At 31.1% G+C, this 20578-nt stretch overlaps 1 protein-coding gene across 2 annotated transcripts in view; it reads right to left on the bottom strand.

The window, feature by feature from the left end:
• Positions 1-20578, bottom strand: part of LOC133610303 (breakpoint cluster region protein-like) — a 115200-nt gene that overhangs the window by 27654 nt on the left and 66968 nt on the right. Inside the window, exons 8-15 of one of the 2 annotated variants that reach the window (XM_061966468.1) lie at positions 16736-16876; positions 10966-11087; positions 8873-9038; positions 8687-8806; positions 8502-8577; positions 8332-8436; positions 3309-3383; positions 3062-3159 (exon numbers count right to left, since the gene is read on the bottom strand). In XM_061966468.1, coding sequence (XP_061822452.1) covers positions 3062-3159; positions 3309-3383; positions 8332-8436; positions 8502-8577; positions 8687-8806; positions 8873-9038; positions 10966-11087; positions 16736-16876 — 903 coding nt within the window. The remainder of the gene's footprint in view (positions 1-3061; positions 3160-3308; positions 3384-8331; positions 8437-8501; positions 8578-8686; positions 8807-8872; positions 9039-10965; positions 11088-16735; positions 16877-20578) is intronic. The other variant, XM_061966469.1, reaches the window with a different exon arrangement.

Raw genomic sequence — 20578 nt, 5'->3', positions numbered from 1 at the left:
GTCACATCATGTATGTCAACAACATCATGTATGTCAACAACATCATATATGTCAACATCATGTATGTCACATCATGTATGTCAACATCATGCATGTCAACAACATCATATATGTCAACAACATCATGTATGTCAACAACATCATGTGTCAACAACATCATGTATGCAGTCATCAACGCCCCCCCCCCGACATGTGGACAGATGTGTGAGTCATCCTCTTCATCATCATCTTCTTCATCATCATTAGTTGAGATGATTTCCACTGAGTTGAACTAAGTCCTCACACATCATCACTGCACGCACACACACACACACACACACACACACACACACACACACACACACACACACACACACACGCACACACACACACACACACACACACACACACACACACACACACACACACACACACACACACACACACAACTCCCCCCAGCCCTGGATTCCTCCATACAGCTGGGCTCTAACGTGTGTGTGTGTGTGTGTGTGTGTGTGTGTGTGTGTGTGTGTGTGTGTGTGTGTGTGTGTGTGTGTGTGTGTGTGTGTGTGTGTGTGTGTGTGTGTGTGTGTGTGTGTGTGTGTGTGTAAAATAATTGTTCTGATGACGTACATTAGAAGCGGCATTAGTGAGCAAAGTGTCAATCTAAAGTTCATTAGCGTTGCGTGGCTAACTCGTCCATGCTAACAGACTTTTATGTGTAAAATAGCAGTTTGTGTCTTTTTATGGATTGTCGTGAACTAAATATTTTATTATTTTTTGTATTAAAAAAAAACGTTTTTTACACTTTCTTTTACATTTAGATTACACAATCTTTGTGCCCTTTTTACACTTAACACATTTTTTACATGACAATTACACCTTTTTACACATTATTTGCGCATTTTAACACTTTTTTTGTTACACATTTTAACACTTTCTTTACACATTTTAACACTTTCTTTAAACCTTTTTTTTAACGAATTCTTTACACCTTTTTACACTTTCTTTACACCTTTTTTTTTAACAAATTCCTTACACCTTTTAACACTTTCTTTATGCCTTTTGTACAGTTTCTTTACACCTTTTTACACTTTCTTTACACATTTCAACACTTTCTTCACATCTTTTTTTACACATTCTTTACGCTTTTTACACTTTATTTGCACATTTTATCACTTTCTTTACACATCTTTTACACCTTTTTAGACATTCTTAACACATTTTAACACTTTTTTAATCCCTTTTTTTACACTTTCTTAACCCCTTTTTTTTTTACACTTTCTTAACCCTTTTTTGACACTCTTAACACATTTTAACACTTTCTTAACCCCTTTTTTTACACTTTCTTAACCCCTTTTTATTACACTTTATGTACACCTTTTTACCATTCATTTGCATTTTAACACTTTATTTACATATGTTTTACATATTCTTTACACCTTTTTACACTTTATTTACGTTTTCAAACGTATATTCAAACCTTTTTACATTTTCTTTACACATTTTAACACTTTCTTTATGCCTTTTTTTAAACACATTCTTTACGCTTGTTACACTTTCTTTGCACATTTTAACACTTTCTTTACGCATCTTTTACACCTTTTTACACATTCTTAACACATTTTAACAAATTTTTTTCCACATTCTAAACACCTTTTTACACATTCTTTACACATTTTAACACTTTCCTAGCGTCTTTTTTACACATTCTTTACACCTTTTTGCACTTTCTTTACACCTCTTTTTGTAACAAATTCCTTACACCTTTTAACACTTTCTTTACATATTTTAACACTTTCTTAACCCCCTTTTTTTTTTACACCTTTTTACAATTTATTTGCATTTTAACACTTTCTTTACATCTATTTTACACATTCTGTCCACCTTTTTACACTTTATTTACGTTTTAAAACTCATTTACACCTTTTTACACTTTCTTTACACATTTTAACACTTTCTTCATGCCTTTTTTTAACACATTCTTTACACTTTTTACACTTTCTTTGCACATTTTACCACTTTCTTTACGCATCTTTTACACATTCTTAACACATTCTTTACGCCTTTTTACACATTCTTAATACATTTTAACACTTTCCAAACACATTTTTTAGACATTCTTTATACAATTTTACACTTTCTTTAAACATTTTAACACTTTCTTTACCTTTATTTGCACTTTGTTTTAAATTTCTGTACGTCTTATTACGCTGTCTTTACACTTTCTTTACAATTTTTTACACATTTGTAATGCCTTTTTACACTTTCTTTACCTTTATTATTACACTTTCCTTGCAATTTATTCACACTTTTCGACACTATACTTATATTTTAACACTTACTTTACACTTTCGTCACTTACATTATGCATCTTTACACGTTTGTACGCTTTTTGCCCTCTATATACACTTTGTTTACATTTACATTACATTTTTACACTTTTTTTCACTTCCTATAAGCTTTCTTTATGTTCTTTACACTCTTTTTTTTACACTTTTTAAACACTTTCTTTACATTTTACCACTTTGTTTAGGGCTTTTGTATATTTTCTTTACACTGGTTTTACACATAATTTATTTTACACTTTCTTTAAAAATGTTTACACTTTCCATCCATCCATATTTTTTACCGCTTGTCCCTCTTGGGATAGCGTGGGTGCTGGAGCCTATCCCAGCTACATTCGAGAGTTTTTTAAACTTTCATTACATCTTTTTAAAACACTTTTTTACACTTCCTTTAACACTTTTTTAATGCCTTTTTACACTTCCTGTACACTTTCTTTACACTTTGAGTTTTTTTTTTTTTTTACACTTAACAAAATACATCATGTGACATGTCCAGTTATGAAAATAAGGTGCGGTGTTAAATCCTGATATTGTTATGAAAATAAAAATGTTGTTAAATTGTAAAATATCTCACTAAAGTATTGGGACACATGTTTATGCTTGATTAGGAGGTCTGTCCCAATACTTTTGTGAGTACTTGTACAGTAGCAGTACAGTAGTGATGATGTAACATATATTGTGTGTACTATTGAAGTAAACGGGAGTACTTGTAGAGTAGTGAGTATGAGACATACTTCGTTCCATTTGGGTTCCGTGGTGTATCGGTACACTCTGGTCTTGGCCTTGTTGGAGAAGAAGCCGAAAGAGTCCACCTCCAGCGTGCAGTAGAGATCTGAGCAGACAGAGTACATCATGCAACAACGCCGAGTACTGCAGCGATGGAATCAAACTAGCATCCACAGGCTGCATGTGTTTGGAAGCAGACTGTGCCCAGAGCCAAAGATGTTGACGTAGATCCGCTATGGCGTGTTTGTGACTCACTCAGGCTCTGCTTCAGACCGCAGGCCGAGTGCACGATCACGTTCAGGAAGCCGTACAGACCCGCACTCTCGTCCTCTGCAACACACACACACACATTATTTTAAACAGTAGCATAGTAGGCCTAAGTATTCATTAAGTACCACCATAATGACAACATTAAAATACAGTAGCGTACTAGGTCTAAGTATTCATTAAGTACCACTATAATGACAACATAAAAATACAGTAGCATTGTAGGCCTAAGTATTCATCAAGTACCACTATAATGACAACATTAAAATACAGTAGTGAAATAGGACTAAGTATTCATTAAGTACCACCATAATGACAACATTAAAATACAATAGTGTAGTAGGCCTAAGTATTCATTAAGTACCACCACATTTTTGCCTTTTTACACTTTCTTTACACATTTTACACTTTCTTTACAGCAGTTTTACACATCATGTATATATTTTACACATTCTTTATGCCTTTTTACACTTACTTTACACTTTTTAAACACTTTCCTTACACCTGGTATACATGTTATTTATGCAATTATACACTTTCTTTACACGTTTCAATACATTGTGTTTTTTTTACGCTCCCCTTGCTTTTTAAAACTTTCTTTATAACTTTTTACACTTTCTTTACATTTGTTTACACTTTCTTTACACCTGTTATACATACAATTTATACATTCATACACTTTCCTTGCACTTTTCAATACTTTATTTTTGGGTTTTTTACGCTCCCCTGGCTTTTTAAAACTTCCTTTATATCTTTTTACACTTTATTTAAATTTTTACAGTTTTTTGTACACTTACCTCACACCTTTTAACACTTTTTAACGCCTTTTTAACGCTTTTCTTTATGCCTGTTTACATGTCATTTACGCATTTATACATTTTCTTTACACTTTTCAATACTTTGTGTTTTTTTACGTTCCCCTAGCTTTTTAAAACGTTCTTTATATCTTTTTACACTTTCTTTAAATTTTTTACACTTTCTTTACGCCTGTTTTACATGTTATTTATGCATGTATACACTTTTGTTTACACTTTCAATAGTTTATTTGTGTTTTTTACGCTCCCCTCGCTTTTTAAAACTTTCTTTATATTTCTTTACACTTTTTTTTACGCCTTTTTACACTTCTTTTTTACACTTACGTCACACCTTTTTTAACGCTTTCTTTATTTATGCATTTATAGACTTTCTTTACACTTTTCAATATTTTCTTTGAGGGGTTTTTTACGCTCCCCTCGCTTTTTAAAACGTTCTTTATATCTTTTTACACTTTCTTTACTTTTTTTTACACTCTCTTTACACCTGTTATACATGTTATTTATAAATTCATACACTTTTTTGCACTTTTCAAGACTTTATTTTTGGTTTTTTTTTCGCTCCTCTTGCTTTTTAAAACTGCCTTTACATGTTTTTACACTTTCTTTACATTTGTACACTTTACGCCTGTTTTACATGTTCTTTATGCATTAATACACTTTCTTTGCACTTTTAAATACTTTCTTTTTGGGGTTTTTACGCTCCCCTAGCTTTTTTAAAAACTTTCTTTACATATTTTTACACTTTCTTTACACCTTTTTACACTTTCTTTACACCAGTTTTACATGTTCTTTATGCATTCATACACTTTCTTTACACTTTTCAATACTTTCTTTGTGTGTTTTTACGTTCCCTTGGCTTTTTAAAACCTTCTTTATATATTTTTACACTTTATTTACGCCTTTTTACACTTTCTTTACATTTTTTACACTTTCTTTATGCCTTTTAACATGTTCTTTACACCTTTTTACACTGTCTTTGCACCTATCTACACTTCCTTTACAGCTGTTTTACACATCATTTATGTTGTTTACACATTCTTTATGCCTTTTTACACTTACTTTACACTTTTTAAACACATTCTTTACACATGGTTTACAAATTACTTATGCATTTAAACACTTTCTTTACACTTTTCAATACTTTCTTTGTGTGTTTTTTACGCTCCCCTTGCTTTAAAAAAAAAAGTTGTATATCTTTTTGCACTTTCTTGACACCTTTTTACACTTTTTAACGCCTTTTTTTAATGCTTTCTTTACACATTTTTGCACATACTTTCTTTTTGGGTTTTACGCTCCCCTCGCTTTTTAAAACTTTCTTTACATATTTTTACACTTTCTTAACGCCTGTTTTATTTATGCATTTTATACACGTTCTTTACACTTTTCAATACTTTCTTTGTGTGTTTTTACGTTTCCCTGGCTTTTTGAAACTTTCTTTATATATTTTTACACTTTATTTACACCTTTTTACACTTTCTTTACATTTTTTACACTTTCTTTATGCCTTTTTACATGTTCTCTATGCCATTTTACACTTACTTTACACTTTTTAAACACTTTCTTTACACACGGTTTACAAATTACTTATGCATTTAAACACTTTCTTTACACTTTTCAATACTTTCTATATGTTTTTTACGCTCCCCTCGCTTTAAAAAAAATTATGTATATCTTTTTGCACTTTCTTGACGCCTTTTTACACTTTTTAACACCTTTTTTAATGCTTTCTTTACACATTTTTGGGTTTTACGCTCCCCTCACTTTTTAAAACTTTCTTTACATAGTTTTACACTTTCTTAACGCCTGTTTTATTTGAAGTGAATTGAAGTGAAGTGAATTATATTTATATAGCGCTTTTCTCTAGTGACTCAAAACACTTTACATAGTGAAACCCAATATCTAAGATACATTTAAACCAGTGTGGGTGGCACTGGGAGCAGGTGGGTAAAGTGTCTTGCCCAAGGACACAGCAGCAGTGACGAGGATGGCGGAAGCGGGGATCGAACCTGTAACCCTCAGGTTGCTGGCACGGCCACTCTACCAACCGAGCTATATGTTTGAAATATGCATTTCAAACACTTTCTTTACACTTTTCAATACTTTCTTTGTGTGTTTTTACGTTTCCCTGGCTTTTTTAAACTTTCTTTATATATTTTTACACTTTATTTACGCCTTTTTACACTTTCTTTAAATTTTGTACACTTTCTTTATACCTTTTTACATGTTCTTTATGCCATTTTACACTTACTTTATACTTTTTAAACACTTTCTTTACACATGGTTCACAAATTACTTATGCATTTAAACCCTTTCTTTACAGTTTTCAATACTTTCTTTGTGGGTTTTTTACGTTCCACTCGCTTTTAAAAAAACTTTCTTTACATATTTTTGCACTTTCTTGATGCCTTTTTACACTTTTTAACACCTTTTTAATGCTTTCTTTACACATTTTTGCACATTCTTTACAGCTGTTCTACATGTTATATATGCATTTCAAACACTTTCTTTACACTTTTCAATACTTTCTTTGTGTGTTTTTACGTTCCCCTGGCTTTTTGAAACCTTTATATCTTTTTACACTTTATTTACGCCTTTTTACCCTTTCTTTACATTTTTTACACTTTCTTTATGCCTTTTTACATGTTCTTTACACTTTTTTACAATGTCTTTGCACCTTTCTACACTTTCTTTACAGCTGTTTTACACATCATCTATGTTTTTTTACACATTCTTTATGCCTTTTTACACTTACTTTACACTTTTTAAACACTTTCTTTACACATGGTTTACAAATTACTTATGCCTTTAAACACTTTCTTTACACTTTTCAATACTTTCTATATGTTTTTTACGCTCCCCTCGCTTAAAAAAAAATTATGTATATCTTTTTGCACTTTCTTGACGCCCTTTTACACTTTTTAACGCCTTTTTTAATGCTTTCTTTACACATTTTTGGGTTTTACGCTCCCCTCGCTTTTTAAAACTTTCTTTACATATTTTGATACTTTCTTAACGCCTGTTTTATTTATGCATTTTATACACTTTCTTTACACTTTTCAATACTTTCTTTGTGTGTTTTTACGTTCCCCTGGCTTTTTGAAATCTTCTTTATATCTTTTTACACTTTCTTTACGCCTTTTTACACTTTCTTTACGCCTTTTTACACTTTCTTTATGCCTTTTTACATGTTCTTTACACCTTTTTACACTGTCTTTGCACCTTTCTACACTTCCTTTACAGCTTTTCTACACATAATTTATGTTGTTTACACATCATTTATGTTGTTTACACATTCTTTATGCCTTTTTACACTTCCTTTACACTTTTTAAACACTTTCTTTACACATGGTTTACAAATTACTTATGCATTTAAACACTTTCTTTACACTTTTCAATACTTTCTATATGTTTTTTACGCTCCCCTTGCTTTAAAAAAAATTATGTATATCTTTTTGCACTCTCTTGACGCCTTTTTTAATGCTTTCTTTACACATTGTTGGGCTTTACGCTCCCCTCGCTTTTTAAAACGTTCTTTACATTTTTTTTACACTTTCTTAACGCCTGTTTTATTTATGCATTTTATACACTTTCTTTAAACTTCTCAATACTTTCTTTGTGTGTTTTTACGTTCCCCTGGCTTTTTGAATCCTTCTTTATATCTTTTTACACTTTATTTACACCTTTTTACACTTTCTTTATGCCTTTTTACATGTTCTTTACACCTTTTTACACTGTCTTTGCACCTTTCTAAACTTTCTTTACAGCTTTTCTACACATAATGTATGTTGTTTTCACATCATTTATGTTGTTTACACATTCTTTATGCCTTTTTACACTTTCTTTACACATGGTTTACAAATTATTTATGCATTTAAACACTTTCTTTACACTTTTCAATACTTTCTTTGTGTGTTTTTTTACGCTCCCCTTGCGTATGGTCTTTATATCTTTTTACACATTCTTTACATTTTTTACACTTTCTTTATGCCTCTTTACATGTTCTTTACACCTTTTTACACTTTCTTCACACATCATTTATCCATGTTTACACGTTCTTGACGCCTTTTTACACTTTGAATTATTTTTTTTTACACTTTTCCACACTGGTTTTACAGGTTAATTACTCATTTTGACACTTTTCTTAAAGATCTGTTACACATTTGTATACTTCCGAGAGTACAAACCAGGTGTCTCACCTTCCTGATTGACACTCAGCGGGATGTGGTGCACCGTCTGCAGTTTGACACAAGAGTTGGTCAACATCTGAAGTTCCACGGAAGTCAGCAGAGAGGCTTTGGGACCTTGGAACAAGGACGGGACGTTTAGAAGGATGGACGTCATTTGGCAACAAGAAGGTGGAACAAACATTTCTTCTGCTGCTTTCTGATGAGCTCCTTCCATTCGGCTCGCTCGTAGTCGGACGAGATCAGGAAGCTGAAGCTCTGAACGGGCAGAAGGATTCCATCAAGAAGACATATTACATGAGGACCAGCAGGGGGCTTAAGGTTGATCCCTGGGGAACGCCTCGGGGTACCAGGGAGGAGCCTTCACCTTGCCGCTCTTGTTGTAGACTCTGAGGTGCATGCTGGGAGAGGTCAGGAGCAGCAGCGACTCCTGCTCCGACAGCTTCTTCCGGAGTCGCTCGATGACCTTTGAACCCTTGTTGGCGCTCTGAAAGAAGCACATTCAGGCGTCAAAACTCCTCCTGGTGTTCATCTGGCTCTTCCTGGGGTCTACCTTCTCTCTCTGGATCTCGCAGCGCAGGTGGGAGATCTTCACCTTCATGGCGTCCAGCTCCTCGTCGGGCACCTGGGGGACGCTGAGGGGCTCGGCCTCCTCGGGTCCCTGGAAGGTGAGCTCGCTCAAGGGGATGTACCACTTGCTGTCGTACTGCTGGTTCTTGCTGCGGAGACAACGTTGATCACATGACCACAAGGCGGAATCACGAGGCGGACCACGTAACATGGCGGTCCACCTTAAATCACGAAGTGGTCCACCTTAAATCACGAGGCGGACCACGTAACATGGCGGTCCACCTTAAATCACGGGGCGGTCCACCTTAAATCACGAGGCGGACCACGTAACATGACGGTCCACCTTAAATCACAAAGTGGTCCACCTTAAATCACGAGGCGGACCACGTAACATGGCGGTCCACCTTAAATCACGGGGCGGTCCACCTTGAATCACGAGGCGGACCACGTAACATGACGGTCCACCTTAAATCACGGGGCGGTCCACCTTAAATCACGAGGCGGACCACGTAACATGGCGGTCCACCTTAAATCACAAAGTGGTCCACCTTAAATCACGAGGCGCACCATGTAACATGGCGGACCACGTTCAATAATGTTGTGGACCACCATATGCATATACAACATTTGCATGCACCATATGCATATACTACATGCACCATATGTGTATACTACATGCACCATATGCATATACTACATGCACCATATGCATATACTACATGCACCATTTGCGTTTACTACATGCACCATATGCATATACTACATGCACCATATGCATATACTACATGCACCATATGCGTATACTACATGCACCATATGCATATACTACATGCACCATATGCGTATACTACATGCACCATATGTGTATACTACATGCACCATATGCATATACTACATGAACCATATGCGTATACTACATGCACCATATGTGTATACTACATGCACCATATGCATATACTACATGCACCATATGCGTATACTACATGCACCATATGTGTATACTACATGCACCATATGCGTATACTACATGCACCATATGCGTATACTACATGCACCATATGCACATACTACATGCACCATATGTGTATACTACATGCACCATATGTGTATACTACATGCACCATATGCGTAAACTACATGCACCATATGTGTATACTACATGCACCATATGTGTATACTACATGCACCATATGCGTATACTACATGAACCATATGCGTATACTACATGCACCATATGTGTATACTACATGCACCATATGCATATACTACATGCACCATATGTGTATACTACATGCACCATATGCATATACTACATGCACCATTTGCATATACTACATGCACCATATGCACATACTACATGCACCATATGTGTATACTACATGCACCATATGCATATACTACATGCACCATATGCATATACTACATGCACCATATGCGTATACTACATGCACCATATGCATATACTACATGCGCCATATGCATATACTACATGCACCATATGCGTAAACTACATGCACCATATGCATATACTACATGCACCATATGCTTATACTACATGCACCATATGCATATACTACATGCACTATATGCATATACTACATGCACCATATGCATATACTACATGCACCATATGCTTATACTACATGCACCATATGCATATACTACATGCACTATATGCATATACTACATGTACTAAATGCATATACTACATGCACAGTATGCATATACTACATGCACCATATGCATATACTACATGCACCATATGAATATACTACATGCACCATATGCATATACTACATGCACCATATGAATATACTACATGCACCATATGCATATACTACATGCACCATATGCATTTACTACATGCACCATATGCATTTGCTACATGCACCATATGCATACATGTACTATATGCATATAGTACATGCACCATATGCGTATACTACATGTACTATATGCATATACTACATGCACCATATGCGTATACTACATGCACCATTTGCGTCTAGTCTAGCCCAGAGCAAAGTGCAGGCCCTCTTTGCAGTTGAGTGTGGTTGAGGACTGAGTGCGGTTTACCCCGCCATGGACTTCTTCAGTTTGGCGCAGAGCAGCAGGTCGGTGAAGAGGAAGACGTGGCGCAGCTTCCTGGTTCCCTCCACCAGCTCCACCATGAAGGTGTCCCTCAACAGCTGGCGGTTCTGTGAAGGACAAAGACCAGTCAGAAGAATGTGGATCAAGTGGTGCTGCTGGAGCAAAGTGCAGAAGAAAGTGGTCTAAACGATCCAGTCGGAATGTTCTATAAACACCTTCTAGGCCACAAAGGAGGTCTGCAGAACAGAGAAAGGTTTTTTTGTTTTGTTATTGGTCACTTGGCTGATGTCAGACTTTGTAATGAGACTGCAGTACCACGTTGGACCACAGGGGGGCGCTGAAGTCCACAGAAACATTTGGACTGTAGCGAGATTTGACAGCAACACCTGGCTGCTGAAGAGGGACTACAACCTAATCATTCATCAATAATATAGAAATAACATGTGCAAACAGGAAGAAATAATAAAGAAATAACATGTGTAAACAGGAAGAAATAATAAAGAAATATCATGTGCAAACAGGAAAAAAAACAAAAAAAACACGTGCAAACAGGAAAAAAATAAATAACACGTGTAAACAGCAATAAATAATAAATAAATAACATGTGAAAACAGGCATGAATAAATACAATTGGTAAATAAAAATAAATAAATAACATGTGCAAACAGGAATAAATAAATAAAATGTGTAAATAGTAAAAAATAAATAACATGTGCAAACAGGCATACATAAATAACGTGCAAACAGGAATACATAGATAAAATGTGTAATGTGTGTAATGTGTAATCAGGAATAAAGAAATAACATGTGCAAACAAATAAATAACACGTGTAATCAGGAATAAATCAATAAAATGTGTAAATAGGAATAAATAAATAACATGTGTAAACAGAAATAAATAAATAAAATGTGTAAATAAAAATAAAGAAATAACATGTGCAAGCAGGAATACATAAATATAATGTGTAAACAGGAATAAAGAAATAACATGTGCAAACACGAATAAATAATTAAAATGTGTAAACAAGAATAAATAAATAACATGCCCAAACAGGGATGAATAAATAACATGTGCAAACAGGAATAAATAATTAATAAATAACATGTGCAAACAAGAATAAATAATGAATAAATAACATGTGTAAATAGGAATAAATAAATATCATGTGTAAACAGAAATAAATAATAAATAAATAAAATGTGCAAACAGTGATAAATAAATAACATATGCAAACAGGAATAAATAAATACAATGTGTAAATAAAAATAAAGAAATAACATGTGCAAACAGGAATACATAAATAAAATGTGTAAACAGGAATAAAGAAATAACATGTGCAAACAGGAATACATAAATAAAATGTGTAAACAGGAATAAAGAAATAACATGTGCAAACACGAATAAATAATTAAAATGTGTAAACAAGAATAAATAAATAACATGCCCAAACAGGGATAAATAAATAACATGTGCAAAACAGGAATAAATAATAAATAAATAAGATGTGCAAACAAGAATAAATAATGAATAAATAACATGTGCAAACAAGAATAAATAATAAATAAATAACATGTGCAAACAGGAATAAATAAATAAAATGTGGAAATATAAAATAAATAAATAACATGTGCAAACAGGAATAAATTATTAAAATGTGTAAACAAGAATAAATAAATAACATGCCCAAACAGGGATAAATAAACAACATGTGCAAACATCAATAAATAATAAATAAATAACATGTGCAAACAATAATAAATAAATAACATGTGCAAACAGGAATAAAGAAATAACATGTGTAAATAGGAATAAATAAATAACATGTGTAAATAGGAATAAAGGAATAACGTGCAAACAGGCATAAATAAATAACATGTGCAAACAGGAAGAAATAAATAACGTGTAAATAGGAAAAAAGAAATAACATGTGTAAATAGGAATAAAGGAATAACGTGCAAACAGGAATAAATAAATAACATGTGCAAACAGGAATCAATAAATAACATGTCCAAACAGGAATAAATAAATAACATTTGCAAAGAGGAATAAATAAATAAAATGTGTAAATAGGAATAAATTAAAACATTTATAGTGTCTTGTTTTTAAAGAGAAGCGTTGAAATGATGACTTCATGGACCAGTGGTGAGACTTTCACATTTAACACCCACTGTCTCCCACGGTCGCACGTCTCAAACGATGACGTCACACATGTGCAGCAGCGATTACATCATCGTCTTCCCCCATCCAGCCCCTCCCTCCTCCGTCAAGAACACATGCCGTCGCCGCTCGACGAGAGTGAAGTGGAGCCGATGTCTGTTATGTCTGTTATGAAGATTGTGCGTTTTATTGTCACGGCGACCGTCTGCTCTTTGCATCCATGAAGCTTGAGATGACGTCATATCACTCACTTCTTCACGCACAAACAAAAGCAAAAGTGACTCATTCATGTTGTTGGGAGGGTAAAGAGCTCGCTTTTGGAAGAATACGACATTTTACTACAGGCTTTGCCACACGTCCTAAAGTTAAGCTTATATATATATATATATATATATATATATATATATATATATATATATATATATATATATATATATATATATATATATATATATATATATATATATACATATATATAATAGAACTTTTGACTACAATTTCATATAAACATTAAAAATAACAACATCAGCCTTGCTGAGGGTGCGAGTGTGTGTGCATGATTGTGTGTGTGTGTGTGTGTGTGTGTGTGTGTGTGTGTGTGTGTGTGTGTGTGTGTGTGAGAAGTGCAGTAATGACTCCCCACGTGAGCAAGGAGGAGGAGGAGCCAGCAACAGCATTCTCCCGCCCCTTATGAATAATTAACGAGGAAGAGGCCGACTGGTGGCTCATTAGTAGCAACGTTATGTGCGGCCGTGTCATGACAGCTTTCAATCAGGAGCTGTCCAATCATGTGCCAGGGATGACACTGTCAGGTGTGTGTGTGTGTGTGTGTGTGTGTGTGTGTGTGTGTGCGTGTGTGTGCATGTGTGTGAGTGTGCGTACAAGCGCTCTACGAAAGCACAATGGGAAGGTGGATGCCGCCCCCGCCCCCCCACACTTTCAAGCAGCAACCCCCAACATGACCATATAAGGGCATGCACTACACTTTAGGCTGCAGATTGATGACAAGCGAGCTGCTATGAAGCCATTTAGGGGGCGGGGCCATCATCATGTTGGCATAAGTGAAAAGACAATTATGGCGACTTGTCCAGGGTGTATCCCGCCTTCCACCCGACTGCAGCTGGGATAGGCTCCAGCACCCCGCGACCCGTAAAGGGACAAGCGGTAGAAAATAGATGGATGGATGGATGGATGGATGGATGGAAATAGAATTACAACAATCAGCAATGCGAGCACATTTTGAGGGAAAACACGTGAAAAAAAGACGAAAATTAAGAAAAAAAGAAAAAAAAGAGGAAAAATCAGGGCAAAAAGAGGAACACTAAGAAAGAAGAACATTGGGGAAAAAAATTAAAATGTTAAAAAGTGGATTAACGAAAGAAAAAAAACTGTAAAATTGAGTGAAAATAGAAACATTGAGAAAAACAATAAGAAAATTGAGAAAAATAGAAAACATTTCAGAAAAAAATTGGAAAATTAAGAAAAGAAGAAAAAATGGAAAAAATAGGAAAATTGAGAGAAAAAATAGGAAATAATAGGGCAAAAAGAGGAACACTAAGAAAGAAGAACATTGGGGAAAACATTTAAAATGTTAAAAAGCGGATTAACGAAAGAAAAAAAACTGTAAAATTGAGTGAAAATAGAAACATTGAGAAAAACAATAAGAAAATTGAGAAAAATAGAAAACATTTAAGAAAAAAATTGGAAAATTAAGAAAAGAAGAAAAAATGGAAAAAATAGGAAAATTGAGAGAAAAAATAGGAAAAAATAGGGCAAAAAGAGGAACACTAAGAAAGAAGAACATTGGGGGAAACATTTAACATTTTAAAAAGTGGATCAACGAAAGAAAAAAAACTGTAACATTTAGTGAAAATAGAAACATTGAGAAAAACAATAAGAAAATTGAGGAAAAATAGAACAAATTGAAGAAAAAATAGGAAAATTGAGAAGAAAAATAGGACTAATTGAAGGGGGAAAAATGGAAAATTGAAAAAAAATTATAAGAAGGATGGAGGCAAAAAGTGGACATTTAAAAAGAACAGGAATATGGTGGGAGAAAGAGGAAAATTGAAAAAAGAATAAACATGAGAGAAAAAAAAGAGTATAATTGCGAAAAAGGGAGGAACACTCAGAAAATTGGAAAATTGAGAAAAAACAGGAAATCGAGAAAAAAAAAGAGAAAAAAGAGAAAAATAGGACAAATAAGGGGGAAAGAGGAAAATTGAAAAACAAAACTGGAAAAAAGTGGAACATTGAGGAAAAATAGGAAAATTAAGGGGGGAAAGAGGAAAATTGAAAAAGAAGAGAGGAAAATTGAGGAAAAAAGTTTGGAAAATATATATTTTTTTTTAATGGAAAAATCAGGGCAAAAAGAGGACAAATCAAAAGAACAGAAAAAATGGGGGAAAAGAGGAAAATTAAAAAAATCTAAAATGACAGAAAAAACAGAAACATTTTGAAAAAAGAGGAACATTTAGAAAAAAAGAGGAAAATTGAGGAAAAAAAGAGCACAATTTCTATGGGCACAAAGTACTGCCACGCAAAGGAAATGTTGAAAATGAAGACGACATTTCCTGCAATTGTGTTGATTTCTTCTCCATATTAGACTTTAGATTAGTTCTCAACTACCAACATGTCTGACACATGTCATTTTGCTAACTTTATCATCATTGAACATGTCAAATTCTATAAAAGAGAAAGAAGATGTTTCCCATTTGGCAACTCTCTCCTGTAGCCACGCCCCCTCAGGTCATATACTTCCTGTGTTCACATCCAAAATGTACCTTCTGGCTGGTGACTAATAAACACTCTCCTGGTAAAACTGGTTTAGAACTAAAGTGTTGGTTGTAATCGTCCAAATATGATTAGTAGTAATCGTACAAATATGATTAGTAGTACTCGTCCAAATGTGATTAGTAGTAATCGTCCAAATATAATTAGTAGTAATCGTCCAAATGTGATTAGTAGTAATCGTCCAAATATAATTAGTAGTAATCGTCCAAATGTGATTAGTAGTAATCGTCCAAATATAATTAGTAGTAATCGTCCAAATATAATTAGTATTAATCGTCCAAATATGATTAGTAGTAATATTGACAATCTGATTGTTAACATAATCTTGAGGACAATGAGAGTAATTCAGATTAATGACCATTTGCACATTTGAAGTGAACACAGCACAGCATGCACTTATATGACCCCAATCCAAACAACCTTCCCTAGTCATGGTGCAAATAAACTAGCACAAAAAGTCAACATACACGGTCACACGTAACACAACCTGCTTTGTGGATATTATAACAAATGTCCAATCACAACACATAATTCAAAATGACACCCATTTAAATCTATTACAATGCATGATGGGAAAAAAAATGATGATGTTTCTGATTGATTACAAAACTTTAAGGAGGTCGTTATAAATATATATTTATACATTATACATACATACATACATACATATATATATATATATATATATATATTTGTATGAATAATTATACTAACTATACTGTATATACATTATATTTAAATAAATAGGTAATAGTAAATAAATGGTTTGAAGCGATGTTTTTGTGGAAAAAGAGGATTGTTTACCTCGCCCTTCTTCACGGTCATCAACTGGCGGCGCGGCGTGGACTCCTCATTGATGCTGGACAGGAAGTTCTGCGAGATGCGCAGGGCGTCCTGCAGCAGCGGGTGGTCCGGGTGGCTTGTGGGCGTGTGCTTGAGCAGGTCCTGTGGGGGCAAACACTGGTCATGTAAGCTAATGCTACATGCTAACTAACGCAGCATAGCGCAGAATAAAAAGACTTAAAAAGCTGTTTAAATAACATATAACATAAAACTTTAAAAAAAACAAAAAATAAAAAAAAACATTTTAAATATTCCTGAGTCAATTTGTGAACTTTAAATAGTAGTGAGTGTATTATTACATTTTAAATGTTAGTGAGTATTAATATATTTTAAATATTAGTGAGTAAATTAATACATTTAAATTATTAGTGACAATGTGTTTAATTTGAAATATTAATGAGTAAATTATTAAATTTTAATTATTGATGGGTAAATTATTTAATTGTAATTATTAGTGAGTAAATTATTTAATTTGAATTATTAGTAAGTAAATCATTTAATGTTAAATATTAGTGAGTAAATTATGACATTTTAATTATTAGTGGTTAAATTGTTTAAATGTAATTATATGCGAGTAAATTATTTAATTTTAAACATTAGTAAGTCAATTATTTAATTGTAAATATTAGTGAGTAAATTATTTAATTTTAAACATTAGTAAGTCAATTATTTAATTGTAAATATTAATGAGTAAATTTTTTAATTTGTATTATTAGTAGAGGATTTTATTGCATTTTAATGATTACGGAGTAAAGAAAATAATTTTAATTACTAGTGGGTAAATTATTTAATTTTAATTATTAATCAGTAAAATATTACATTTTAAATGTTAGTGAGTACATTATAATATTTTAATTATTAGTGACTACATTGTTTAAATGTAATTATTTGTGAGTAAATTATTTAATTGTAAATATTAGTGAGTCAATTTTTTTTTTTTATTATTGTATGAGTAATTTATTTAATTTTAAATATTAGTAAGTAAACTATTTAAATGTAAATATTAGTGAGTAAATTATAAAAACATTTTTTATTAGTGAGTAATGTATTTAATTTTAAATATTGATGAGTAAATTATCACATTTTAATTATTAGTGGGTAAATTATTTAGTTTGAATTATTACTGAGTAAATTATTTAGTTTGAATTATTACTGAGTAAATTATTCAACTTTAAATGTTAGTGAGTATATTATATTATTTTAATTATTAGGGAGTAAATTGTTTAAATGTAATTATTTGTGAGTATTTTTTTGATTCTAAATATTAGTAAGTAAATTATTTATCTGTAAATATTTGTGAGTAAATTATTTAATTGTAAATATTTTGAGTAAAACATTACATATTAATCATTAGTGGGTAAATTATTAAGTTTTAATTATTACTGAGTAAATTATTAAACTTTAAATATTTGTGAGTATATTATTACATTTGAATTATTAGTGGGTAAATTGTTTAAATTTAATCATTTGTGATTAAATTATTTAATTGTGAATATTAGTGAGTAAATTATTTAATATGTATTATTAGTGAGTAATTTATTACATTTTAATTAATACTGAATAATTTATTACATTTTCATTAATACTGAGTAAATTATTTAATTTTAATTATTAGTGAGTAATTATTACATTTTAATTATTAGTGGGTAAATTATGGAATTTTAATTTTAAGTGAGCAAATTATTCAATTTTAAGTGTTAATGAGTATATTATTACATTTTAATTATTAGTGGGTTAATTATTTAGTTTTAATTATTACTGAATAAATTACTCAACTTTAAATGTCAGTGAGTATATTACAATATTTGAATTATTAGCAAGTAAAGTGTTTGAATGTAATTATTTGTGAGTAAATCATCTCATTTTAAAAATTTGTGAGTAAATTATTTAATTCTTATTATTAGTGAGTAATTTATTACACTTTAATTATTACTGTGAAAATTATTTTATTTTAATTATTACTGAGAAAATTATTTTATTTTAATTATTAGTGAGTAAATTATTTTATTTGAAATAGTTTGAGTAAATGTTTACATTTTAATAATTAGTGGGTAAATTATTTAACTTTAATTATTTGTGAGTAAATTATTTAACTTTAAATATTAGTGAGTAAATTATTTAATTGGATATATTTGTGAGTAATTTAGTCATGTAATTATTAGTGAGTGAACTACTCATTTTTAATGATAAATGAGTAATTGATTACATGTGTATTATTACTGAGAAAATTATTTTATTTTAATTATTAGAGAGTAAATTATTTTATTTTAAATATTTAGATTAAATCTTTACATTTTAATTATTAGTGGGTAAATTATTTAACTTAAATTATTTGTGAGTAAATTATTTAATTTTAAATATTAGTGAGTAAATTATCTAATTGGATATATTTGTGAGTAAATTAGTCATGTAATTTTTAGAGATTAAACTACTACTTTTTAATTATAAGTGAGTAATTTATTACATTTGTATTATTACTGAGAAAATTATTTTATTTAAATTATTAGAGAGTAAATTATTGTGTTTTAAATATTTAGATTAAATCTTTACATTTTAATTATTAGTGGGTAAATTATTTAACTTTAATTATTTGTGAGTAAATTATTTTATTTAAAATATTAGTGAGTAAATTATTTAATTCGAAATATTTGTGAGTAAATTATTGATGTAATTATTAGTGAGTAAACTACTTATTTTTCAATTATAAGTGAGAAACTTATTACATTTGTTTTATTACTGAGAAAATAATGTTATTTTAATTATTAGTGAGTAAATTATTTTATTTGAAATATTTTGAGTAAATGTTTACATTTTAATTATTAGTGGGTAAATTATTTAACTTTAATTATTTAACTTTAATTATTTGTGAGTAAATTATTTAACTTTAATTATTTGTGAGTAAATTATTTAACTTTAAATATTAGGGAGTAAATTATTTAATTGGATATATTTATGAGTAAATTAGTCATGTAATTATTAGTGAGTAAACTACTCATTTTTAATTATAAGTGAGTAATTTATTACATTTGTATTATTACTGAGAAAATTATTTTATTTTAATTATTAGAGAGTAAATTATTTTATTTTATATATTTAGATTAAATCTTTACATTTTAATTATTAGTGGGTAAATTATTTAACTTTAATTATTTGTGAGTAAATTATTTAATTTTAAATATTAGTGAGTAAATTATCTAATTGGATATATTTGTGAGTAAATTTGTCATGTAATTTTTAGAGATTAAACTCCTACTTTTTAATTATAAGTGAGTAATTTATTACATTTGTATTATAACTGAGAAAATGATTTTATTTAAATTATTAGAGAGTAAATTATTGTGTTTTAAATATTTAGATTAAATCTTTACATTTTAATTATTAGTGGGTAAATTATTTAACTTTAATTATTTGTGAGTAAATTATTTTATTTAAAATATTAGTGAGTAAATTATTTAATTTGAAATATTTGTGAGTAAATTATTGATGTAATTATTAGTGAGTAAACTACTTATTTTTTAATTATAAGTGAGTAATTTATTACATTTGTTTTATTACTGAGAAAATAATGTTATTTTAATTATTAGTGAGTAAATTATTTTATTTGAAATATTTTGAGTAAATGTTTACATTTTAATTATTAGTGGGTAAATTATTTAACTTTAATTATTTAACTTTAATTATTTGTGAGTAAATTATTTAACTTTAAATATTAGGGAGTCAATTATTTAATTGGATATATTTGTGAGTAAATTAGTCATGTAATTATTAGTGAGTAAACTACTCATTTTTAATTATAAGTGAGTA

The sequence above is a fragment of the Nerophis lumbriciformis genome, linkage group LG11 (assembly GCF_033978685.3).
Source record: "Nerophis lumbriciformis linkage group LG11, RoL_Nlum_v2.1, whole genome shotgun sequence".
Taxonomy (NCBI): domain Eukaryota; kingdom Metazoa; phylum Chordata; class Actinopteri; order Syngnathiformes; family Syngnathidae; genus Nerophis; species Nerophis lumbriciformis.
This window is presented reverse-complemented; position numbering and strand designations above follow the sequence as displayed.